Source organism: Camelus bactrianus, chromosome 13 (genome assembly GCF_048773025.1).
Source record: "Camelus bactrianus isolate YW-2024 breed Bactrian camel chromosome 13, ASM4877302v1, whole genome shotgun sequence".
Lineage (NCBI taxonomy): Eukaryota > Metazoa > Chordata > Mammalia > Artiodactyla > Camelidae > Camelus > Camelus bactrianus.
The window spans coordinates 14,781,489-14,808,605 of record NC_133551.1 but is presented as its reverse complement, the minus strand read 5'-3'; the positions used below and the strand labels follow the sequence as shown (position 1 = coordinate 14,808,605).

General features: G+C 35.0%; 1 protein-coding gene across 11 annotated transcripts in view; it reads right to left on the bottom strand.

Annotated features, from left to right (window-relative positions):
* COL24A1 (collagen type XXIV alpha 1 chain) overlaps positions 1-27,117 on the bottom strand; it is a 338,176-nt gene that overhangs the window by 255,655 nt on the left and 55,404 nt on the right. For all 11 annotated transcript variants that reach the window (XM_074376091.1, XM_074376094.1, XM_074376086.1 and 8 more), the window contains 4 exons: positions 23,531-23,584; positions 21,069-21,122; positions 7,502-7,555; positions 3,779-3,832 (listed from right to left, as the gene is read on the bottom strand). In XM_074376091.1, the coding sequence (XP_074232192.1) occupies positions 3,779-3,832; positions 7,502-7,555; positions 21,069-21,122; positions 23,531-23,584 (216 nt within the window). The remainder of the gene's footprint in view (positions 1-3,778; positions 3,833-7,501; positions 7,556-21,068; positions 21,123-23,530; positions 23,585-27,117) is intronic.

Sequence of the window (27,117 nt, the reverse complement as noted above, 5' to 3'; positions counted from 1 at the left end):
GTTGTTTTTAAGATAAGAAGATACAGGGTTCAGGAGATCGACTAGAACATTGCACATAATAAAAGAGCTACTCTTAATATTTATAATAATAGTTATAATAATTCAAAATAGTTTAATAGATAAAATATGTAATAAACTTACTATTAATCAAATCCTAAATACCTTATTCATCTCTCATAAAATGCACAAACTGTTAAAAGCACTGTGGATTCAGTATCAGTAAGTTTTCTCTCCTGATCATGCTTTAATTCTAAGTGACCCTGAGCAATTCTCTAAACCTCTCTGAGCTTATCTCAGATTGATCACTTATGGAATGGATAACTTAAGTTCTTGTCTTGACCATAAGAATTCATCTAGCATTTTAAGGGTAGAACTGAAAGGACAGAGGAATAGGGGTCCCTAGGTTATAGCTAACATGAGCAGTTATCCTGGGTTCTCCTAGCAAGCATGGATCCTGTCTGTAGGAAGTAACTCTGAGACTGACCTACATGGTTCAAAAAAATGAACCAAAATTTGCAAATTCCATTAAAACAGCTCATCGTTTATCTAAATGTTCTAACCAGTAATCAGTCTGGTCTTTTTCTCTTCCATACAGACTACAGGAGCAGTCTATCAAGATTATTTTGAGGGTATTTCTACCATACATTCATATTAAAATGAAACATGCACACAGTGTGATGGAAACTTGTTCCAAGCCTGCTACATGGAGCGTTGGTTTAGGTTTAGACTGAGTCCTTAGGTCCCCTTCCTGGCAATACTTGTTTTTTTTTTTTTTTTTTTTAAATCTGTATGCAGTTTCCATTATTAGACACACTCTGAAAAGGGCGAAAACATTCTCAGAAAAACTATAAAATCATCTCAAATATTTCAACACTGTTCTGAACTACTGTCAACACATAGTAAACCATGGATGCTTCATTTATCAGAAAGTAATTTGGTTTCTAAATACTTTCAACTAAAACTACTCTAGAGAAAATTCAGGTGTAGCTGATAATTAATAATATAGCAAGACCCCTGACTTCTACAGGGTCCATTCTATTAGCTAACAATACAGGCTAGATTTTAAAAGTTTAAAAATTCTGTGTGAGAAAAGAAGTCTGTGACAGATATGCAGTTCATGACTCAGTTTTTTAAATTAATCAGAATGGACAACATTAAAAAGTCCACAAATGATAAATGCTGGAGAAGGTGTGGAGAAAAAGGAACCTACCTACACTGTTGGTCGGAATGTAAATTGGTGCAGCCACTATGGACGACAGTATGGAGGTTCCTCAAAAACTAAAAATAGACGTACTATATGATCCAACAGTCCCACTTGTGGGCATATATCATAATTTGAAAAGACACCTGCACCCTAATGTTCACAGCAGCACTATTTGCAATAGCCAAGACATGGAAACAACCCAAATGCCCATAGACAGATGACTGGATAAAGAAAATGTGGTATATATATATATCCACACACACAACGGAATACTACTCAGCCATAAAAAATAAGTTAAAATAATGCGACTTGCAGCAACATGGATGGATTGTTGAGAGATTGTCATTCCAAGTGAAGTGAGTCAGAAAGAGAAAGAAAAATACCATATGATATCACCTATATGCGGAATCTTAAAAAAAAAAAAAAAGGGACACAAATAAACTTACCTACAAAACAGAAACAGATTCACAGACAGAGAATAAACTTAAAGTTACCAGGAGGTAAAGGGGGTGGGAAGGGATAAATTGGGAATGTGAAATTTGCACCTCTTAGGGAGTGATGGAAATGTTATCTATCTTGATTGTGCTGGTTGTTTCATTGCTGTGTACATCTATCAAAATTCGTCAAATTGTATATCTGAAATATGTGTAGTGTACCGTACAGGAATCACACACCAATAAATGTGTTTAAAAAATTAAAAAAAAAATTAAGCTCCACTTTGCTAAGGAAAAAAAAAATTAATGCAATTCCACTTGACTAGATTTACACAGACCAAAAAGAATATATTCTTAATATTTTAAAATACTGATGAGCCAAGACCCATATGTGTGCATACCTCTTTGGAAGATATCTTCTGCTTTAAGTAAGTAAAATTTCAAAGTGAAAATGATAACCTGCTCTAGTGGTTAAAATCAGTCTTAAAATTCTCCCTATAGTATTTATTTACCCCTCTATACAATAACCACTCAACTTTTACTTAGTGTTTCCCTTTCTGGATTGCTGATTTTATGAACCACAGGCATGAACTAGCAATGACTAGTTTTTCTCTCATAAGCAGTGTCAGTCTTCAGGGTGCAATAACTGTACACTTAATATCAAACAAAATTATTAAGGTAATTTCCATATTACATGATTTTTCTTGATGCTATTCACCAGGAGAGTTTCCTCAGAGGTATACTTAGCAGGCAGAACTATCCTAAGCAGCATTAATCAAACACACTCAGGACTGTATATCAAGACCAACTCTGGTAGAAAGGATCACTCTGCAGTCTCCTGTCTCCATGGAAGCAACCAACTACCTCAAAGGAGTTATAAGATTCTGAGTACAATCTAGGACAAAACCAGTCTAAAAGCCGTAAAAATAATGGTGTGGTATGGTCACGGGAGGAAAATTCTCCACGAGACCAAAACCTTTTCAATGAATTTATAACTCAGCCCTTTAGTAGAGGCTCTGAAGGGAAGCAAACGAGGTCAGGATCCTTTCTAAAACCAAATAAATAGCTGATGGTTAACATTTACTAAGGGCTCGCTATTTGTCTGACAGAGTATTACCTGGATTATCTCATTCCATGTTCCCAACAGCTCCTTATGAAGTGGGTAGTATTACCTTCACATTTTACAGATCAGGCAACAAAAGCTTAGAGAGGTTAAGCAACCTACCCCAGGTCAACGGGACCTAGAAAATGGCAGATGGTATTTGAACCAATTAACCAGAGCCAGAATACCATCTCCAATCTAAATCTCCCAAGAGGAAGAGTATGACACACTAAGACACCAACACAGCTCATCATTAAACATATTTAGACATCCATATGAAGTCAAATACTGCCCTCCAACATCTTAGGGCCTTCAATACCTTAGAAAGAAATTTTGTATCTTCCTTATTCCCTGTAGAAAATCAACAACTCAGTATTTGGGAAAAAGACAAGATAAATATATACAGGAGAATTTACAGGAAACTGCACAACGTATTTCATGAAATAATCATAGCAGCTGCATTACTATTCATTTTTACCTCAGAAAAAGCCTACTCATATGCATCTGACTCCATTTTTTGTTTGTTTGTTTGTTTTTGTTTTTTGTTCTTTACTACCCATCCCCAATTCTCACTTCTACTCTACACTTCAGGCCTCACATTTGTATATGTATCATGGGAGAGATTATTATTTCCTAATAAAATTAGAAGCTCTTTTTAAAAAAGCCAAGAGTATTACCTATATCCAAGTGTAACTCAGTTTGGACATATAAAATTTACAAAGTGATTTAAAAGTTTCAGAAGTAGGTTGCCCTAGTTAAAAAAAGAGAGAGAGAGAGAAAAGCTTCAATATTCTATTAGTGACTTTCTCCTGCATGTGAATTTTGTCCCCATCATTATCTGACAGATTTTCTTTTATTAAGACCCTGTCTTTTACAGGCACCACTTTCCTGGATTAGGACAGCATCCTAATCCTTATTGCTGAGAAAAGGAATTTAAAACATTGACTTTGGGCCCAACTTCAAAATGAGATCTTAGGAGTTGAAGAGTTCCCAGATCCATACGACACCCAATTACATCAAAGTAAAACTACATCTTACCTTATCACCTTGCATACCGGGGGGCCCCATTAATCCAGAAAGACCTTGATCACCCTAAGAACAAAACACAACAGAGGTTTAATGTTATGAAAGAGAACTGAAAATTATAATTCCCTTGCTACAGGATTTCATCTTGGATATCAAAATCTTACTGCATTCATTTCTGATCTTCTCAATTTGACTCAGATTCCACCCCACTTCGGGGCCTTTTGAGACCTTTCCGGAGACTCCCAGCCCTTATTTCTCCCAGTGCTGATTAACTGGAGGGTTCTTCCCCACCTCCACAGCCCTGCTTCTTTGTCTCTGATGTTCTTTTCCCTAGGACTGTCCTTACTCTCCAAATTCCCATTGTTCAAAGGTTTACTATGTTTAAAAATATAAAGGAACTGACTTAAAAATTCTACAAGCACTTTGTGAAGCAGCTGTGGAAGGCTCCGGCCTCCCTTTTTGGTGAGGACCTGCAGCCCGGTGGGACTCCCACGTGGACCCTCCAGGCAGGGCTGTGCGGGGCCGGACTGTTCACTCCGCGCACCAGGGACACGGGCACTTCCGTTTCCGGGGCTGCCCTAGCGGATTCCGCTGTGGCACCCAGAGTAACTGCTGTGAAAAAGTGTTGAGAGGACCGTGTGTGCGTCTCCACAGACCCAGGTTCACGGATTGGGGCCTTTTGCCCACCGTTGGCAAATTTGATGAGGGCCTGCGAGCAGGGGGAAGGAGAAATTACACTGGTGAAGGGGAAGGAGTGTCCGTGGAAGTGACAAGGAGAGACACAAAGGAAGGAGGCTGTGTGAACGGCCAGGGATATAATGTCAAAAAGGAATCGGGGTATAATTTTAAACCACTTTACTCAAGGTGCACTTTTTCTTTACCTCCTTTACTTTCCTTCTTTCTACTGCAACAAATTTATTGTGCATGAAAAAAAAAAACTGTTTGAAAAAAATAGTAATACTTCAAGTGATAATCCTAAACTCCTTAATGACTGCTTATGTGCTATTTAATTTTTAGTGCATTATCTACTTTAATATGTCATCAAGTTAAATAATCAGAAGAGAAAAGGATGTTTCTGATTATTAACAATAAAGTGCTTTTCCATTTATTATAATATTTTAATGTTTCTTCTCAAAGTTTTATTAAGATGGCTTCCATTTGCTATGGGATGATAGGTTATACAGATGGATGGATAGATAGATAAATTTTTTACACTTATTACTCTGATAAGGGCAGGGGGAGGGAAACGCACTAGGAAACAGAAAACTGGAGGCTCACTTCCTACTAGCTCAATCAGGGGTAGATCAGTTAATTTCCCTTCAAAATTGCACTGTCTGAAAAATGAGAATATTATCTCACTCTTCTTATGGGATAGGAAAAATTACTACTATTTTAAAGTTATCTTTGCTTGCTATTAAGGTCCCAAAAGGCCTTAAAACACTTACGTATGCCCTATGAGAGATGTTACTCACTGGATATTTCATGCTGAAGGACTAGCCCCTGCATTGCTTTTATTGTTTCATCAGTGACTATATATTTATTGTAAAAATAGCTAAATGGTTAAAAATAAAATCCAGTTGTTTCCCAGTCCCCCTATACTCACACCAATTTAATGTTTGTATTTTATTTGTATTTATACTATACGTGTATAATATCCTTTCTCAGTAAAACTGAACCAAATTTTTTTTTCTTATGCTACTACATTCCCAAAGGTTGATTAAATTATAAGTGTCTATACCTTCTTTTTTTTTAACATTTTTTATTGATTTATAATCATTTTACAATGTTGTGTCAAATTCCAGTGTTCAGCACAATTTTTCAGTTATTCATGGACATATACACACTCATTGTCACATTTTTTTCTCTGTGAGTTATCATAACATTTTGTGTATATTTCCCTGTGCTATACAGTGTAGTCTATTCTACAATTTTGAAATCATCTCAATCGATGCAGAAAAAGCATTTGATAAAATTCAACACCCATTTATGATAAAAGCTCTCGCCAAAGTGGGTATAGAGGGAACATATCTCAACATAATAAAAGCTATATATGACAAACCTACAGCCAGCATAGTACTCAACGGTGAAAAACTCAAAAGCTTCCCACTAAAATCTGGGACAAGACAAGGATGCCCACTATCACCACTCCTATTCAACATAGTCCTGGAAGTCCTAGCCTCAGCAGTCAGGCAAGAGAAAGAAATAAAAGGGATCCAAATAGAACCAAATTTTATGTACACATAATTTCTAAGACATTGTTTTTAAATTTTACCATTTTAGAAATATTCCTCTCATTTTGAAAGTTGGATATCACTTAAAGCTCAATGGCAACATGCTATTAAATTCTGTATCTTACCACATTTTTCCTATATAGTTTTGACCACAGTTAGTGTATGAGTAACTCAAAAAGTAAAAAAAACACAAAACACTGACACACTTCCAAGCCTCAACTCTCAGGCCAAATCACCCTACATTTTATACAGATACCGTACACATACTGAACCACCCTATACTTTGTACAGAGAAGCCACAAGGAAAGATAAAACTAAGCATTTGATAAAATCTTAATGCTTATTTTGGGGAGTTTATTTAAAGCAGTCACCAAAAGAGAGTGGACCTTTAATTTCTAAGTTTTAAGTAAGAAATCAAATTCCCTACATTTGGACATTTTAAAAGATGGCATCTGATTCTCATATTGCAGAATTTTTTTTCCTTGTAATAACTAAGGGACCAATGAAAATGCTGTTTCTAATAATAAACTTCCATTCCTTTTCTAAATTAAGATGCAGTGAATTCAGTTCCATCACAGTAACAAAATTCTTAAGATTCCAGATTAGATTTTTTTAGGATTTAATTGTTTTTAATTGTTAGTATAATATCTGTAAATTCCGTTAATGTGATGTAATTTTTTTTTTTTTTAACAAGAGTTTCTGCAAACCACTTAAAAGAGAAGATTTCAACTCCGGAACCACAAAAATCATTCATGGGTTTTAGAAGTTTGTACACGTATGCCACATAAACAAAAACATCCTGTAATTTAATCACATTCATCAAGTGAATGTCTAAATAAAGCTTCCCAGATATATACCTAAATACTCCATTTGTATTCATCCTCACTAGAAAACAGTATCTTCCACTAGAAAACAGTATCTTCCTTCTAATACAGATTTGCTTCCTTCTAACAGAGAAACATTAGTTTCTTTTTTACCTAAATGCGTATGTTGTGTGTGTCTGTATTTGAGAATGTTATGGTAAAATGAAAAGCACAGTGTACTGAAAGTCAGAAAACTTAGATTATTATTAACTAAGATAATGATAACTACCTCTCTCACAGTTGCTATGGGACTTAAACAAGATAAAGTATGAAGAACTATTCTAAAAAAAGGTGTAAAATGGCATTTGTATATATAATGGCATCCATACTAACAGCAACATTTTTGAGGTGAGGACCATATGTATCTTCTCTAATTTTCTGCCCCACCCATTTTGAACTGGCAGGCAGCACCATGGCATGCCAGAGCAGACATTCAATAAAATTAATGGTAAGACTGAAATGGATAAGTTAGGCTGATGATCCCATTTACTTAATTCTTCAAATATTTCTCCCTTCATTAAAATCCGATGGTTATCTATTTTCTCTGTTTGATATCAAGTAAGAGCTACATTTTAAAAAGATAAAAATGATTTTTAAGTGTTTGAAATATATCCCTATGATTTTATTTCATGGTTAATTACCTTTCCTCCAGAAACAGCTTGACCCGGGGAAAAACCTGGATCTCCTTTGGGACCCTAAATAAAATAGTTATAAAACACTTGATGAAACAAATCACATGTATCAAACTGCAGTTGTATGCACTGTCAGATGCTATACACATTATACGGTATCAAATAAAATCATATATTTTAAATTGAGATCAACATGGATTATTTGTTTTAGTGTATATTTTTCTTATACTTAATTTTAAATGTTGAGAAGATTCCTAGAAATTCCCCAGACATAGATGATTTTTCTAATCAACACTATACTACTACTGAAACATCTGTATGGGAACTACATAAAGGCTCTATTAACTTTTCCATTTTTTGACATACTGAGTTGTAATTCCTATTTTGGCATGAGAAAACTAGTTACTTTTAGTAAAAGAAAATTGCTTATAATAATTCTTAACATTTTAAGACGTCATTCCATATTTATTTTCTAAAATCTTGCAACGTACATGCATTATTTTTATAATAAAAAATAAACCAAAAACACCCCTACTTGCCAAAATTCTTCTGTGTTAAAATAGATATTTTTCATACAATGGGAAATCTTTATTTTTTATATTTCAAGAGAACATGACATTAGGTTTCAACCGAAATTTTTGCTATCTTTTTTTATTATGCATACCAGCAAAATATCTCCTTTTGTAACTATTTCCCACTTCATGAAATACAGAATTGAGACTATCATTCAAATTCTGATTTCATTACCATTTGCAACTAATAATAAATAATTTTCCACTCCTAAGTGCTGTTTTCACCCTGTGGGAAATACTCACGTATTCAGGGATGCTTTCAAACAGCACTCAAACTGACCAATAAACGAAAGAAGACCAAAAGAAAAGTCCTTCATGTTCCCCAGTAAGCCTTTCCACTTTATAAATTAGAAATGAGTCTTCCCTGGCAAGAGTTCTGTCTCCAAGAGTCAAAAAAAAATGTTTATGGGAAAGGTTGTTTCCCAGTGTGACCTCTTCCCTTTCCCATAGCTATCACCACTTCTACCACAAGACTATAAATTCGGATTATTGGTTACTAGATTACATGACCTGACAAATGGCTTTAGTGATATCTCAATATTTAAGAACTCAATTCTTCATTTAAATAAAAGATAATATACTAGAATTTATGAGGTAGAGCTTATTTAGTAAATCACATTTGTAGATAAAGAAGTAATAAGGTCCAGAAAAGTTAAATAAATTAAGATTGCCTAGAAAAGTATTAGTAAATCAGGTCAATTTTCTTTCTCATATCACTATGTCTATTAAATAAAAATTGCACTTATCAATTTTAGTATACTTTAATCTTCTAATATAAAGCCTAACCAATTGACTTGAGGCAATATAAAAAACAAATTTAGAAAGAACTTAAGAAATGATAGCCCTTGAGAAATGTGAATATAATAAAACTTTTATGCAATGCTTTTACTTGCAATTCTCACACTAAAAATTCTTATTTTTAGGTCTTATATGAGTTATCTATTATATACCAACTTCCTTAATATCATTATCTTTCAGCCTTCTTGACATCATTATCTAATTTGACATTTCATCTTTTACTTTAAAAAAAAAAATTGAAAGTGGCAGAAAGTAATCAATTAAGCAGTAAAATTAAATGTAAAGACAGATTTTTCTTATTCACAAGCTTTCTACATCTTGACAAATTTAAAGAGATACATGTCTAATTTGTGTGGCTTTTTACTGCCACACAAATATGCTTGAGGTAAATGATCAACTCATGTTCTAGAACCAGAAACTTAAGTCAGCATGAAGAAAATGCTTTTAACCTGGCCAGTATAAAATGTATGGGTCAGAGATTATTTAACACGCCAACTTTGCTTGAAATGTCAAACTAGGGCTTAAATTTAAGTAGAACAATCCAAAATTTCACTTACTTTTCCCCTCATTTTGTATTAATTCTGTGATTTCTGATACAGTTTTAGCCACATTTCATTGACTTTTCATAACCTCCTTGGAATTAAAAATAATCTTCATTAACTAATTAATCATAATTGAATTTGACCTTCAATACTTTTACTTACTCCTACATGATTTTTATTAAAGGAACTATATATCCTTTTTTAGTATGACTAAGAGGAAAAGGAATTTGCCTATAATTTATTACTCAAAGGATGACAAAAATCCCACCTACCTCACTGATCGGTTATAGATCTAAAATCATCATTATCAGAGTAGCTCTTTTAGACTGTTACGGATCCCTAGAAGGCCCTCTGCCTAAGCAGAAAAACTCCCTAAGGTATTAGGCCCATTAAGATGTTAGAACAGATTTATCAGATTATAGTCCCACAATATAATGGAAAGAGCATTGGGATTTAGAGTGAAAAGACTAAACAAATCATTTAATCTGTCTAAACTTGAATTTTCTCTTCTGTGAAATGGGAATAATAATACCTACCTAGATTAGCTTGAAAGATTAAGGATTAAAATCTCTATAGATATACAGATGTTAGTAGCTAGCACTAAAAATAATAGAACTAAAGATAATCATTATTAAAATAAATGTTACAATTATAGCCATCTTGAAAAGCAGAGAATGCAACTCTTAAATGAATTATTGATGGGACAGCAAAATTTTAATAAAAAGAATTTGGAATTAAAAAATTCACTGTATGAATGAGCTAAATTGGGAAAGTTCCATAAAGGAAACACTAAACGACATGATCTTGAGGTAGTATAACTTGAATATTCTTGGCTTTAATATTACCAATAATAACATTACACAAGCTCCATAATCTCAATTTTAAGCATTATACTCTCTAACCAATACTTCCTATCTTTTTAGCCCATTCTCTCTAAGCCCTTACAATTTTAATAAGTATTAGATCCACTGGAACTGCTAATAAGTGATCTCACTACATATGCGCTCTCTCATCCCCACGTGGCCTCACTGCCCATCCCTAGCCAGCTTAAATACCAGTGTCTTATAATCGCTTCCTTGAATACGTAAATGATGCCACCAACTCTTTCTCCTCCAGTTTTATGATCTTACCTGGAAATTCTTAAATATAAACTCTCTACCTACTCTGCCCCTGCCCTTAGCAGGTAAATGTGATTAAGAGAAAACAATCATGCTGACAAATCTCAATTGAAATTCAAGACTTCTTACATTGATTTGTCCAATAATTGCCTTAGTCAATTCACTTTCCCATTTTCATAGATGATTATTTCATAACTTCTCTCTCTTCACTCTCAGCTGGTTATCCTGCTTTCAACTTTCACAAGTTCTCATAACCAAATTCACTACCTCACCTAAATGTGTTCCAAAATACTCTGCCTTAATAACCAAATACACCGTGATTTCTCACCAGGACATCATTGGTGAACTATCTTCCCTACATTATTTTAATTTTAACTTCTCTCTAAAATAATTGCCATCACCAAGTAAATACACTAATTTTGCCAATCTTAAAACAACTTTCCTTGAGCCCACATCTCTCTTCACATCTCTCTGCCCCATTATACTATTCTCTTTTAGAGCAAAACTTCTAGAAAGTTGTCTACGTTAACTAGAAGACTTCCTCTCCTCCCATTCTCTCTTGGACCTCCTTTACACGGGCTTTTTCCCTACTACTGTTCTACCTCATTGGTCATTCTTTCTCAGTTCCTACTGCTAGTTTATCTTCTTCATATACTAAACTCTGAAGTACCCCAAGACTCAGTCCTGAGCCATTTCTGTCTACACTGATTGCCCAGGTGACTTCACCAATTCCATAAGCTTTAAATTCTATATAAACTGGAATTTGATGACTCTGAAATGTACATTTTTAACTATGGTATCTCCCCTGAACCCTTTTCATACCTCCACTTGGATATTAAAATAGTCATCTCAAATTGAATATGATCAAAAAGGAACTCTTGGAAATTCTAGTTCAGGCAGTAGCAGACTAGCATGTATACAACTAATCCTCCTGCAGATTACAATTGTAAGCTCAAGACAAGATACATAAAACAACTATCTGAATGCATGGGAGAGCAATAGAAAACAGGACTAGAGAAGATTCAACTGTTGAAAGAAGAAACCACACTGATGTAACATACGTTCTTACAGCTTTTCTCCTAAAGACACTTTCCAGGTTACACAAAGTGGCAAGAATTCTAGCAGAAAACCATAAACATTTTGTCCAATGGTATCAGAGGACAGAGTATGAGGCTACCAGAATGACTGTAAATTGAGGGAGAAAATTGGAAGAAAAGAAGAAAAGAAAGGAAGAAAGGAAAGCAAGGAAGCAAGCCTCCCCCCGAACTTGAATATAGATTTTTTTCAATTCTTGGCTAATCCTGACTTGTGCTTTCATGAGATAGATTCCAAAAAGCTCAGCAGAAGGCAGTAACTGAAAGGCGGAAAGAACTGACCATAAATTTCAGCCTCTGGTCACTACAGGATAAATAGTTCAGTGTTCGAGCCACATCACTTTAGAGGAACATGGTAAATTGTTTGGTAAACACCTTTACACTGAAATTGAGGAAGGGCTATACTCTAGAAGCAAATACTATATTCTCAGACTAATAGACTTGCACTAACACTGAGCAAAACTGAATTAGATCTTTTAAAAAAAAGTTGAAAACTTTTAAAAAAAGTTTCCAAACCTGCATAATTTTAAGATGACGAGCCAGTTATTTACGTGCCTACAGAACAAAAGCAAGTCTCCAATGGATTTAAAAGAAAGATAACAGAAGCTAAAGATCCACATATTATCCAAAAATCCAGTATGTAATCAAATTTTTCTAGACATGCAAAGAAAAGGAAAATCTGATCTGAGGTTAAAAAAAAAGGGGGGGGGGGTCAATACAGACCCAACCCCAAGAAGACCTAGATGTTGGAATTAGTAATTGAGGATTTTATTAACTATTATAAATTTGTTTGAGGGCTTAAAGGAAAACATGATCACGATGAATGAACAGACAAATATCAGCAGACAGATGAAAACTATATAAAAAGAGCCAAGAAAAAACCTAGAACTGATAATACACTATCTGAAATAAAAAATTTACTGGAGGAGATTAACACTATATTGGAGAAGCCAGAAGTACAGGTTAGTGAAATTAAAGGCAGATCCATAGAAATTATCTAATCTGAAGAAGAGGAAAAAAATACATGTAAAAAATGAATAGAGATCTAGTGACCTGTGGGGCAATATTAAATGGCCTAACATACTTGTAAATGGAATCCCAGAAGGAGAGGAGAGAAATAATGGGACAGAAAGATTATTTGAAGAAATAATGACCAAAGATGTTCCAAATTTGTTTAAAAAAATTTTTTTTTTACAGATATAAAACATTTAGTGAAGCCCAGATAAGAAATATCTAAGGGAAACCACCTCTATATACATCATAGTAAAGGTGTTAAAAGCCAAAGAGAAAAACATCAAGAGCATCACATGAAAAACGACACATTTTATTGAGGGGAATAACAATGTGAATAATGACTAACTTCTCATCAGAAACAATAGAGGCCAAAAGATGAGAACAATAGACATCTTTAAAGTGCTGAAAGAAAAACATTCTCAAAGATTTTTATACTCTATTAATTTTTTTTTTTTTTTTTTACTATCCTTCAAAAACATGTAGACAAAATAAATTTCAAGTAAGGGAAAACATCACCAGGAGAACTGCACTCCAAGAAATATTGAAGGAATTTTTTCTAGCTAAAGAGAAGTGGCACTAGATAGACTTAGATCTACAGGAAGGAATAAAGAACTCTGGAAATAAAAATAAATGAGGAAATATGAGTAACTCCCTTGTTGTTTCTTCTCTTAATTTCCTTAAAACACTGATTACTTAGTACAGAAATTATTGCATTGTACTCTTGGGCTTATAATGAATAGGTATAAAATAAATGACAACAAAACATAAAGGATGGGGGGAGCAAGTAAACATAATCATAACAAGAGTCTTATATTTTACCTGAAGTGTTACCATATTAACTCTAAGCAAACTACAGTAAGTTATAATGCATATTGCAATCCCTAGAGCAATCACTAAAATCAATCAGAGATACAGCTGAAATGCCAATAGAGAAATTAAATGGAATAATAAACAATATTTAATTAACCCAAAAGAAGGTAGAAAAAAGGAATAAAGGAACAAAGAATATATGGGATAAATGGCAAAGAAATGACAGTGCAGAAGACTGAGATGCAATCATACCAAAATTACCCAAATGTAAATGGACTTAACACTCCAGTTAAAAATCAGAGATTATCAGCCTGGATAAACATGTAAAACCCAACTAGACAAAGACTCTAAGAGGTGCAACTTAAATATAGATAAGTGAGAAGAAGACATATATATACCAGGCAGACAATAAGCATAAAAAAGCTGATGTGGCTCTATCACTATCAAATTAGACTTTAAGAAGAGGAATATTACTAAAGATAAAGAGAGACATTTGATGATAAAAGGGTCTGTTCATCAGGAAGACATAACAATCCTTAAATACACATGCATCACACAAGAGCTGCAAAATACATGGAGCAGACACTAACCAAACACTCCCTAAATGCTAAATGAATAGACAAATCCAAAATCACAGCTGGATATTTCAAAACACTTTCCTCAATAATTAATGAAACAACTAGATATTTGACCACCACCACCAACCACCATAATCTATTTGACATTTATAGAAAATTACACCCAACAAATACCACATACATAATCTGTTTAAGTTCATGTGAATATTTATCAAGACAGATCACATGTTGTGCTATAAAATGCCTCAATAAATTTTAAAAGATTAAACTCCCATTGTGTGCTCTCTGACCACAATGGAACCAAATTAGAAACCACCAACAATAAGGTAACTAGGAAAGCTTGTAACTGATGGACATTAAACAAAACAATGTATTTCTAAATAACTCTTGAGTAAAGAAGAAAGCATGTATTTCAACTTGAATGATAATTAAAATGCAACATATCAAATTTTGGGTCACAGTTATATTAGTCCTTAGAGGGAAATTCACAGCTTTAAATAATTATATTAGAATAGAGCTAAAAATCAATGAAATATTCAACAGTCCACAGAAAAAAATTAACAAAGCCAAAAGTTGGTTCCCTGAAAACACTGATAAAACTCTTGATTTCCTCCCAGGCAAAAATAAAGCAAACAAATAAAAACCTGAAATCACGTTCCTCCTCATTTCAGTAGATGGTAACTCCCACCGTTCCAGCTGTTTAACTGCTTAAGCCTTAGATTACCTTTGACTCTTCTCCCTAATATATGTAACCTGTCAGCAATTATGTTGACTGTACCTCAAAATACATCTAGACTTCAACCACTTCACAACATCTCCACTGTTAGCACTCTGGTCCACGCCATCCTCACCCATGGCAAGAGCTGGGGTAGACCAGAGAAGTCATCTCCAAACTGGGACCCCTATTTCTGCCTTTTCCCTTCACCAATCCATTCTCTGTGACAGCCAGAACTATTCCCCCACAACATAAACTGCATGTCTTTTTCTACTTAGAACTCTCCAACGAATATCCAACACAGACTAAAATTCAACCAAAATCCTTACCTACAAATTTGACTTAATCTGGTTCCTGCTATCTCATCATCTATCTCCTACCACTTACTTACCTCTATGCCTCAAAGACTGCCAAGCAGCCCCCTGCCTCAAGGCCTTCGGACTTCCTCAGATTTTTTTTTTTTTTTTATTGTTTCTCAACCTTTTCTTCATCAGGATTGCAAAAATGAGATTTTTAGTTCTAGCATTCTTTCTTCATTTGCTAGCTTTTCTGTAAAGAGAAACTTCCCTTCATCAGCTATTTGGTTGTCCTAAGGTACAATTCCATTAAAAAAAAAAAAAAAAAAAGCAAGACAATTTCATAAAAAAAGTTGTATTCTTTCCCTTTGTTTTTCTTCTATTTACCATTTTTCAAAATAATGACATTGTGGTAAAATAAAAATATATATTTGGTCTTTGCCCCTAGTTTCTGGCACAGAGCTCCTAAAATCCTTGGAATTTCCTGAGTCACAGGCGTATCTTTTGTTATTCTTAACAAGTCCTTTTTGACCACATCTGAGTTTATGCTAATGAGATGACTGGAGAAGGGGAGCTAGATAGCTTCAGGACAGAAAGCAAACAAATGTTAGAGGGTAGGAATTTAGCCCCATTCCCTCCTCCACCTCTAGGAAGAGGAGGAAGTGGTAGAGACTGGGTTACAAAAACTCTTCAACAAGGATATTCCAAGAGCTCCCAGGCAGGTGAACACACTGATGTGCTGGGAAGATGATGCACCTGGAAAGGGCATGGAAGCTCTGGGCTTCCACTTTCCATATTTTGCCCTATGCATCTTTTCCATTTAGTTACTTCTGAGTTGCATTTTTTACAATAAGTTGGTAAACCTAATTCAAGTGTTTTCCTGAGTTCTGTGAGCTGTTCTAGCAAAATATCAAACTTGGGAAAGGAAGAGATTGTGGGAATCCCTGAACATGTAGTCAGCCAGGCAGAAGTGAGCAGCCTTGGCAACCCATCTTCTGCTGGCATCTCAAATGTGGGGAGTCTTGTGGTACTGAGCCCTTAAATCTGCAGAATTTGACACTAACTTGGAGTGGTGTCAGAAATGAACTGAATTGAATATTCAGTTGGTGTCAGAGGATTTGACAATCTCATAGATGTAATTCCTTAGAATCCTCTACAGGTGATCAATGAGGGTTTGTCTGTTTTTAGCATCATTATAAAATGGATTTAGAGACAATATGATTCAATCCACTACAGTTATTATCTTTAATGATGCTCAAATTACACCAATCTTTGGCTAGTGAAAGCCTTTTCAAATTGGCCCCTGAATCCTTTTGATACAACCCTAACAGCCTTTGATAGCTAGAAGGAAGAATCTTTTAATCCATTTGTCATAGTTTAACCGTGAAACCACAAGCATAGAATCAAAGGAAAGGATATGATTTTGGCTGGTCCTTTATAAAAACATCCCTATGTTTTAGAATAATAGGAGCACCTCAGTCTTCAGCATTGTATCATTCTTTACATTTTCAGAACAATGGACTGAAAATTTTTCGTAGCACTTTGATTCAGTAAAAAAATTCTTAGAATGGGTCAGCATCTATACACAATGTATTTATTTAATTCACATGCAAAGAAAATGGGACTTTAAAAGAAATACATAATGGAGACATGGGAACATAGGGTCAAAACCAGGAATAGAATATAGCACTAAGTTATACTCTTTGGGATTTAATATTTAACATTATTAATAACATTTCACTTACTATTACTAACAGGACATTGTTATTGCAGCTTATCAGAGGTCTTCATTTAATTGGATTAAATTTGAAGGAATTATTGAACTTGACTAAAGCAATGTAAGCTGTGAATGTCTGTGGGAAGGGGTGCCTTTAAGAAGCATTTTTGGGAAAGGAACTACCTGGACACAGATTGCCCGGACTAGAATTAAACATTTAGAGTAGACTGAAAATCTAGACTCTGCACTCATTACTATGGCCAAAGAGCTGCTGAATAATTGATCATGTGTTTAATAGTAATAAAAATTTCCATTATGCTGCATATAAAGTTCATTAAATAAATAAATGTGATAAAATATGATAAACTGTGGACCTAGATGGCAATTTGGTGGCAAGAAGAAAGTCATTCTCTCTAGCAAATAGAATTTACTTTGTGTTTTTTTAGAAAGGCAATATTTCTACCATTAGTTTCCTGATTCCAGTTAATGATTTCAGCTAAAAGAGCTCAACAGTCTTTTTCTATTTTAAAGCACTTAGTCCTACTAATGCTGAAAAAATTGCTATATATCCACTAAATTTTTGTGTGGCATTCTGCTATTTTAACAATTTAACAACACAGTTCTGAGGGACTAGAGCACAGTTTCACTCTTCATGGGGTTTACAGGTTATTACCAGTATCCACAGGGTAAGCCGGAAGCTTGGAATGGACACATTTTGTTACTATTATTAAATGAATTCAGAAACTCTTTAAATTCCATTAGGTTGCCCCAAATGCCACCTTTCCCCCTTAAGATGCTGTTTTATAAATGAACGCCTCACTATGTCAGGAGAGACAAACTGCTGTAAGGGAAAGAGTGAAACAGATCCAATTCTGATACCAGTTACCTCTGTGTTACCTGCGTTAAGTACTTACCTCTCTGAGTATGTTTTCTTCTGCGCAAAGCAGAAGGTAATAAAGCCTACTTTGAATCATATTCTTAATTGAGACTGAATAAATGCCCTATGTAAAATAGTTGTCAGATATCAGATGCATAATCAGCTAGTTCTCTTTCCCTAACGATGCCAGTGCCTTGCTATTAATCTTAAATTGGCTTATTGGTTTAGTTTAACATTTACTGGGTGCCCAACACACGCTGGGCACTGGGCTAGTCACAGAGGTAAAGAAGAATAAGATTGGTCCCCGCATCTAAGTGACCAAGAATCTTTTTTCTTTTAAATTGAAATACTGTCAGTTATGATGTGTCAATTTCTGGTGTACACCACAATGTCTCAGTCATGCATATACATACATATATTCTTTTTCATTAAAAACTAACAAAGAATCTATTAAGGAAGACAAATTTGTATGTGAGAACTCATTTTGCCTGAACAGAGTTGAGAACTACCAAAGATCAGTTTACACTTTTTGTCCTTTATGATAAATACTAACTCAACTGTAAAAGCGTAACAAAATAAAATGGGTTAGTTTTTGCATTAATCTAGAGTATTTTAGCAAAATAAGCTTTATTCTCATAAACTTTAAGATAGTATAGAAATATGTTCTATTTATAAGACTATCTTAAGGTACTTTCATTCGTAAGAACCACAAGACTGTTTTTGCTTATTTAACAAATAATAAATATGGTATTTTCAGTAAAAGTTGCATTTCCAATTAGCCTAGTTACCTCATAAGCAGTTCTTTTTTTTTGGAAGAATTAATATTTTCTCAAGTGTCACCCATGCACGAGTATTCTACCAGGAGTGTTACGTGCTTCCCATCATTAACTCATGTAAGGGCTCTTTTAGTTCTAACGATTTCTATAAAGCACATTAATCCAAATATGCCTATATTAGGGTTCCATAATGCATTGCATTTTCCATTTCAGTTAAACCTTTCCAAACTTGCAGCTGCCTTGATTTGCTCTCTATCATAGGTTCAGGTAACCCCTTTTGAGAAGTGGAGATGACTTGTTGTGCAGGTGACAAGTTGACCTTATACAATTTTCCTAAAGGTCAATAATTCTATATTATTCTTGCTAAACAATAACTGAAAAAAGAAAAATGCTGAAACTGTCTTTATATTCTAAAACCCCTTAATTTACATGTAATCTTTGTTCACTGAAGGAAAATAAATCCTGTGATTACATGTCAGAATGTATTGTTCAAGAGCATGAAATCTGCCTTTTTATTGCACTGTCTTGAATAAATGTAAGGACTATAAAGTATAATCCTTGAATGTTCTATTAATCTTGATTACTTTAAAGTGCATGTTAAATTTCTAGGAAAATTGGTTTCGACAAACCATACACTATAAGATTTAATTGATGCATTTAAGACATAGAGGTAATTTTTAACACCTGTCACAATCTAATGTCCTCCACAAACATGTGCAGTTAAAACAAATCATGGTCAGTTTTGGCTGTTTTGAACATGGTTATCAAATTATTAAACATGAATTAAAGCCTAATAACAGATCCATACGATTACATTCCCAAGAGGTTTAATTAGTTGCTAGCAAATTAAAAGTAGAGTTTTTGAATTCTCTCATATATGGGTTCACAAAAATATATCATTGGTAAATAGCTATAGTCAAAATTAGTATTATATTTATCAGTGTGGAATATAAAGAAAAATCATGAGATTCAAATTTTCATCTCTCCTAGATCATTTTACCTAGACACATTCATACTAGTCAACACTGAAAAATAAAAAATCCTGTTTTTAATCTTGGGACAATGATAATTTTTGATACAAAGTTTGTCATTTTCTCAAGTATTTTCTCCTGAATAAGAATACGCATTTTAAGACGTCAGTTCAAGGAAAGGCTTTTCACTCTCTGCATCTCCGTTTCTCCTCACCCTTTCCTCCATGCCTTTCACTTGTTTTGTGTAGCTGTTTCCTACTGGCTGAGGCCGGGGAAGGGGAGGACAGCACAAGCCTGGTGGAAACTCCCCCTCTGTCCTGTCTTCCTTCCTGCTGTGGAAGTGAGGCTGTCAGCAGGACGGTGAGCCCCCCAGAACTTCAGCTCTGTGGAGAACCTGGAGCTGGCCCTTCATAGCTTTAACCTTTCCCTAGTCTAAACATCCTTTAAGTCCCCAGACAAAAGCATGAAGGGCTGGGCTATCACAGGTTTAAAAATGAACTTCTAATTTCTTTAGAAGTCACTTGTCTCTTCTCGCTGTGTTATACATCTAGATTTTATTTAAAAGCCTTTTTCCTCTCTGAGCCTTTTTTTTTTAACTCAGAAATATGTTGACAGCGATAAGAAAGTTAGAGAAATTCAGATTTAAATGATCTGCTGTCATTACTACTTATCAATAATAATGAGACTACTTATGACATGTTAGCACTAGTAACCCTTCAAGCTTTGCTCACATTTATTGAGCCTGCACCCCAGCCCTGTGAAGACATACTATGATCTTCCCTGTTTGGGAGAAGAAGCGAAGCTAAAAGTAGCTAAGCAAGTACTTGGCTTCTTGTCATACACATCAAGGGGGCTAGGACTTGAACCCAAGTCACTTAGCCTCCAAAACACCTGTGTTCTTGACCTCTGTCCTTTCTTAATCCATATGATTACATCTATATGATTACTTCTGAGTGGGGTAATTAATACTCTGAGTGGTTATTTTTATTATTATTAATGACCCTGAGATATTCATGATGTTACTGGCAACCAAAACTCTAATGCTTATCTGTGTATGTGCGTGTGTATGTATATAAATTCAATTATCTTTCCACTTCCGTACCTCCTCTCAAGGTAACCAGCCTGGTAGATATTCTTCCATTCTTCTTTTCTATATTCATACTACTATCTACCCACAATTATCGATCATGCTCCTCCCATACAGCGCTAGGTACGCTCATATATATACACATACACACACACAGGCTTTCAGATTAGTTGTTTTTATAAAAATATGATCCTATAAGCATTATCCTCACAGATCCTTTTTCAAGGGAAAATACTAGGGAAGCGTGGAACCGGGAAATACACAGAGGAAATAAAATATCACTTATTCATGTATCAAAATGGCCCTGAGTTAAGGAAAATCATTCAAATCACAATCTGTGTATTTCAGAGGTTTCTGTATATTGCCATCATTTTGTGACAATAAAGACTTTGGAATACCAAAGCAGGCAGGTGGTTGACATCGCCACTATCTATATAAACCCAAGTGAGATGGGCTCTCAGAGGGACCTGGCTCTCGGCCAGGCTACGATAATCTTCTTGAAGAATCATGCTCTGGAGAGATCCTCAGTATCCTAAGGCAGGCTTTAAAAGTTAAAGACCTTCCTTAAAGATGTCAGGAAAATCATGTGATACTCACTAGTAATCACTCACCTTTGGACCTGGTAATCCAGGTAACCCAGGATTTCCATGTGGCCCTGGGATGCCCTACAAATGGTAAAAGAGTCAGATCATTCTTAGAAGAGATCGAGATACAAATAACAGTGTTTATTATAACATTCAAGTAAATATTATATAACATAATTCATTAGAATGAATATATTATTTTACCAAGGTCTTTAACTTTTCCGAGATCTTGGATATTTCAGTCTTGGAAAAGACATTAATTATAGAGCAGAACTGTGGTTTTCGTTTTTCACTTCAAAACACCACCTTGAGGTGTTGTTGTTCACGTCCCTTCTTAACCACCCCTATGTCCAGTCACATTGCTTAGCACTACTTCTAAAAGCTGTTCAGACTAAGAAGCCTAAAAATAAAGTGCAATTGTTTACTCTCCTCTCTGCATGTGGTAATCCTTTCTGCACTTGGGTTTTTAATTATGCTGCGATAGATGCCTTAAAGACTTAACATCATTTAACCTTGCCCCCCTTTACCTGTTCAAATCATTCCTCAAGCGTCAGCAGAGATCCTATCTCATTGTTAAATCCTGGCTACACCAGCATGAAGTGATTTCTCTTTCCTACTAACTTCCACAGAACTTGCTGCATGTAAAATTCACTTGCAATTAATTGCCTTGGGACATTTCTTATACTGTTCTGTTATTTAAATATTTCATTGCTACTTTAATTTCCTTATGACATGTGCTATAAAGTTCCAGGATTATAAATTCTTTGAAAAGACAGTTTTTTAAAATATTATCAGTATCATACTTAGCACATAATGGCCTCTCAATGAGTCTTTGTTAATTTGAATTTAATAATTGCTTCTATTTACTGAATACATACTATGTGCAAGTAATGCTTTTTCTAAAATTACTAATCTTTGTAACAATCCTGCACATTGGTTATTTACTCGCATTTATAAATGAGGAAACTTAGGTTCACACAACCAACAAGTAGAACTAAGAGTCATCTCCAGAAAGCCTTCCAGGTTTCCAGGCCTCCTAAACCCATTTGGGTTTGGTTCCCACCCCTGTACTCTTCAGCTATACGTTTATCTTAACACATAAACAGTTAATAATTCTCTATTTATCTGTCTTTTCAATTCTGAATTAGTAAAGAATTGTGTTTCAGAGAGGAGAGGGGTGCCAGCAATGCAAACATTGAAAGGCTATCTAGCAAGATTAAAACACAGGGGAAAAAAAATGAGATTTCATGACATCCCATTTCTGTAGCCTTCAAAAATAAATATTAATAAATTAGCTGGAAAAATTTATAATGATTAACAAATGAGTTTCGACATCGATGTAGGGGCAATGGGCATAAAGTATTATTTCACAGTGCTCAGTAGTGCAAGAGTGAGCAAGGATATTAATTTCAGGAAAAATTAGTATCAGTCAAAGGGATTTAAAAAAAAAGATAAGTTTCTGGTTGTTGCCAATTAAGATGAAATCTAGGGAGAGAAAAAGGACATACTATGGGAGAAGAGGGCATTAGCAGTGGAGAGGGGGTGGAATCAGTGCAAAGATGAATGAACTCAGTCCCTCAGAAAAGTAGGATCCAGGGTCTCCGGACAGAGAGGCAGGGGGACAAATGATTTCCTGGCTAAAGGAGAGCAGGCAAGGTTCAGAAGACACTCTGGGAAGAATGTGCCAGGTCATTAAGTTTACAGAAAGGAAAGAAATGGTAAACAGCTAGAGCCCAGCAAGCATTCATCTTCTGCCTCATATGGACAAGAACTTGATGTAAAAATGGACAATGGAAAGTAATATTTCAGGGCAATTTTTCATTCTACCATTTGTATGATAAATAAAAATCAAGATAGAAAGACAGTGAATTATCTATTGTATTTACGTTTGTCTTTATAACCATCACAATTCTTTTTCCAGTCCTTTGAAGAATTTCTGCTAGTAAAAGTCCACATTTATTTTTTAGGTCTGAAAGGAACTAATTCTAACACCACGATAAATCTTACTGTTGGAACTGTGTAATGTGGGGAATACTGCTTATCCTTCAGGCAGCTTTTTTCCTCAGGACAATGATTTTGCTAGTTTATAGCTCCAATATTTTCCACTATGTAATCCAGGAATGCACTATTTTAAGGCAGCCCACTCTTCTTCATTTCCCAAAGCAAATGAACCCCACTTTGGACTATCAACCACAGATGAGGTCACTTTATAACTGAGAATAATATTACAAGTAGCACCAGATCAGCCACTGATCTACAAATCTGATCATCTTTCTTGAGCATGTTCACAGAGAATGCTTTGGCTGGGGGTTCATACTCAAACTAGTGACATGTATTCCTAAGCTTTTCTTGAATTGGCAAAAGGTAGGGCTAAGTTTGAAGGTCCAGGCAGGTTTCCAAAGGAAGCACAAACTGTACAATACTAGGGAACACACACCGGAAAGTGACCAATGCTAACAGCAAGGGAGAAACGGCGCTCATCTACTCACCCGTGGGCCCCTCCTTCCTGATGGACCTGGGATACCTGGTGGGCCAGGAGGACCCTTGGAAAACAAACGCCAAGATGTTAGGCATGGTGACAGACACAGCTTTTCCCCCAAGTCTATTAAGAGCCTCACTCCAGGGCTCTTTTTTCAGTCCTCTGTTGCCAGCTGATGATGATTTTAAAATAACATGAAGCCCCTCACCCTAATCAGCAGGGGTGAGAGCTGAAGCCCAAGCGTCCTCTTTAATCTGGCCAGAAATGGCAGCAGGAAGGTTTATGACTTACGGTTACGGCCACTGTATCTGGTTTTTACAGCGACCATAACTAGTAGTTTTGTGGGTAAGTTTTTTTTTGTTTTTTTACCTAAATTTACTTTTACTACTGAAGGAGGAATTCAATTTAGGGTTTGGAGTCCAACAACTACAGGTTTTTTCAAACACACTGCAATAGAAGACTTGTCTTGAAAAATTAAAGCACTGACCATGTTCTGTTCTTTAGGAGACTTATACCAAGGATCTGTGTAATGTGTTAAACTGTTATAATGAGACCCTTCTAGTATGTTCAGTAATAAATCTGCCTTACACAAGGTGCGGCATACCAGGGGGTCACTAACAGAGCTAAATGCTTTGTAAAAACAAAATATGAAAGCAAAAACTGATCAATTTTTAAAGCATTCTGAGTTCTTTAAATGTAACTGATGAAATACATCAAATAAGAAATAGGAAACTACTACTTTGCTGCCTCGTATTACACCTTATGTCATCTTTTTCACTTTATCAACTGTGGAAGAATAAATGTTGATTTAGGATATGGTTAATATATATTCAATCATTCATTTAATCGTTACTGAACATTCTGCTGACATGGCATTATTCTCAGTTTCTTCAGAGCCTACTCCTAGTCCATTTTACAAACATTCATTCGTTTCTGCAGTACAAACAGTACAAGCTTTGAAGTTAGACACATCAAGGTCAAGATGATTAGCCCTACTGTTAACAAGGAGCATGACCCCAACGAGCCTCATTTACATACAGCATCTCTCGTTTTGAAACATCATCCTTTATCTACACTACAGTCATTTTGCAGTTTTCTAATGCTCTTTATATATTTCAGACTGTACATTTTCCTTTTCTTTTTTCCTTCTCCTATCCACTAACTTAATAAAAACCTTTCCTGTATTTCCTAATACTGAGAAAAGTAATATTTCTATTCAACACCAAACTGAGGGCATTCTTCCTCCTGAGCCACTCATGCATTTTGATAGCTATTATTACATCACTAGCTTCCATTAAAATTTGACTTTCACTTATTAAAAAAACTTGAAATTCTTTTCAGATTAGTTTCGGTTCTGCTGTTATCATCAGAACTTTACAGCTGCTGATTTAAAGCTCTCAAAAATAAGAACTAAGAAAAGAAAACTAAATGCAAAATTAAAACAAAATAGTTTGGTTTGTTGCCCTACCACACGACTTTGTGGCAAAAGAAAACAGTACTCCATTGACATTGAAAAATCAGTTACCATTAGAGTTCATGTTAGATACTGGGGGGAAACATACACTTTATGCTGTGATTAAAATATTTGAATTGTTTTTATAAGCAATAAATAAAAATAAGTTTTAACTTGCCTTCACAATTTTGTATTTCCAAATCTTTGTGAATTGACTACTAATAGACATTTTCTAGAAACCAGAGGAGGAAAGTAATTTTATATGGCATGACGAGAAAAAATTATTTTCTATAAATAAAAGTAAATACTAGGAAGGGCATTTAACTGTCATGTTATAGGTTATTAAGAGAAAGTATACTTCAATTAAAAGAGCAATGGTATGGCAATAATCCAAACTAGAGTCAAATCATGCTTCAGTCATTTACCAGCTGAGCAACCTTAGCCATGTCAATTACTTTTTCTAAGCCTTAGTTTTCTCACCTTTAAACTACTGATGATAAAAATTTACTTTTCAGGGTTATTGTGAGCATTAAAGATGTTACATATAAAATACCTGTAACTATGATACACAGCAGTAAACTATAACCAGGAAACTTAACCAGTAAACTATAGAGCAGTTTTTTTTTTTAAAAGGTATGCATGGGCACAAGCACTCAATGTTAGCATAATGTTATTACTAGAGTAATATTATTACTAGGGTAATATGATTATTACTAGGGTAATATATGTATATTAAGACAAATGTATTCAGTAGACCAACAGTTCTAAGAGATAATAATGTCTGGTCAGCTAATCTTGGAAGTCCTGCATCTACAATTCCCTTTACAATTCATTCATTCCCTCACTCAACAAACTTTAGTAAGCATCAACTCTCCAGGAGTTGACAATGAGATAAAAAGACACACGTTAACAAACAAACACATAATATACATTTTTATTAGTGACATGAAGGGAAAGAACGGTCAATGGAGAGAGATCAACAAAGCGTACCTAGTTTATACTGCGGTATCAGAGAAAGCTTCTCTGAGGAAGGGCTAAGTGAGACCTAAAAAATGAAGAGGAGTTAAGAAAAAGGAGAAAATAAAATTCCAGAAAATAAGAATAAAATGAATGAGGGCATGAGTAAAACGAAAGAAATAAAAATATAGTCTTTTTACGGAGCTAAAAGAAAGCCAGTAGTGGCGATAAGGAAAAGTGGAACACAATGGGGTTGCAGATGTACCAGGGTCCAGAGGACACGTGACTGCAAGGGTCATGATAAAGAGCTTTTAGTTTATTCTAAGTGTGTTATTCTTCCGTCACTGACGAGTTTAAGCAGATAAGTGACATGATCTAATTTTTTTAAAAAAGGCTCACTGGAGAATTTATGTAAAAGATGGCAGAATGAGAACATTTTAAGACCACCCTTCTTCCCTCAAAACCCACCGAAAACAAAAAAACACCAAAAGAAGAAGAAATCATCTCTGATGAAACAAGGAAAGGACCACAACCACAAACCACAAAATATGAAGATTATCTTCCAAATACTGAGAAACTTTGGAGTAAGGAAAGATGCTGAGAGATGACCAGAAACAAAAACAAGCAAAAAACCTCAGACCTCAAACTTAGGACAGGCTACAGATATCTAAAAGTTATTAGTCCAGAAAGTTCATTCCAGCAATCCTTTATTGATAATGGTCATGTTTAAGGGAATAGGAAAGACACAGGAGATAAAATTCATGACCCTGTACAGACCCAGTTCAAACAACCAAGAGTTTAAGTCAGGTAGAAGTGAAGAGGGAAAACCCATCATTTTTACGAACTACAACAAATCTCCTAACCTCAGGAGATTTCTGGTGATGAGAGGAGGTAAAAGACAAGAGCATAAATCTTATCACTTCTCAGAGTGATATAAAAGGCTTCATGACAAACTGCAAGTGAAAATGAGAGATGTGTTTCTGGGCAGAGGACAAAATCAATGTGGAAAGACAGTGTGTAAGGCAGCAACTTAAATCTGATGCTGTGCACCACTCCACCTTGCTTCCCTCTGCCTCTCCCCATACTATTCTAAAACGAATAGTGGCCCAGACAGCGTCGTCATTATTTTAAAAATAAGTAATAACCAGAAAGAAACCAGCAAGGCACCTAGACGTATTGAGAGGATA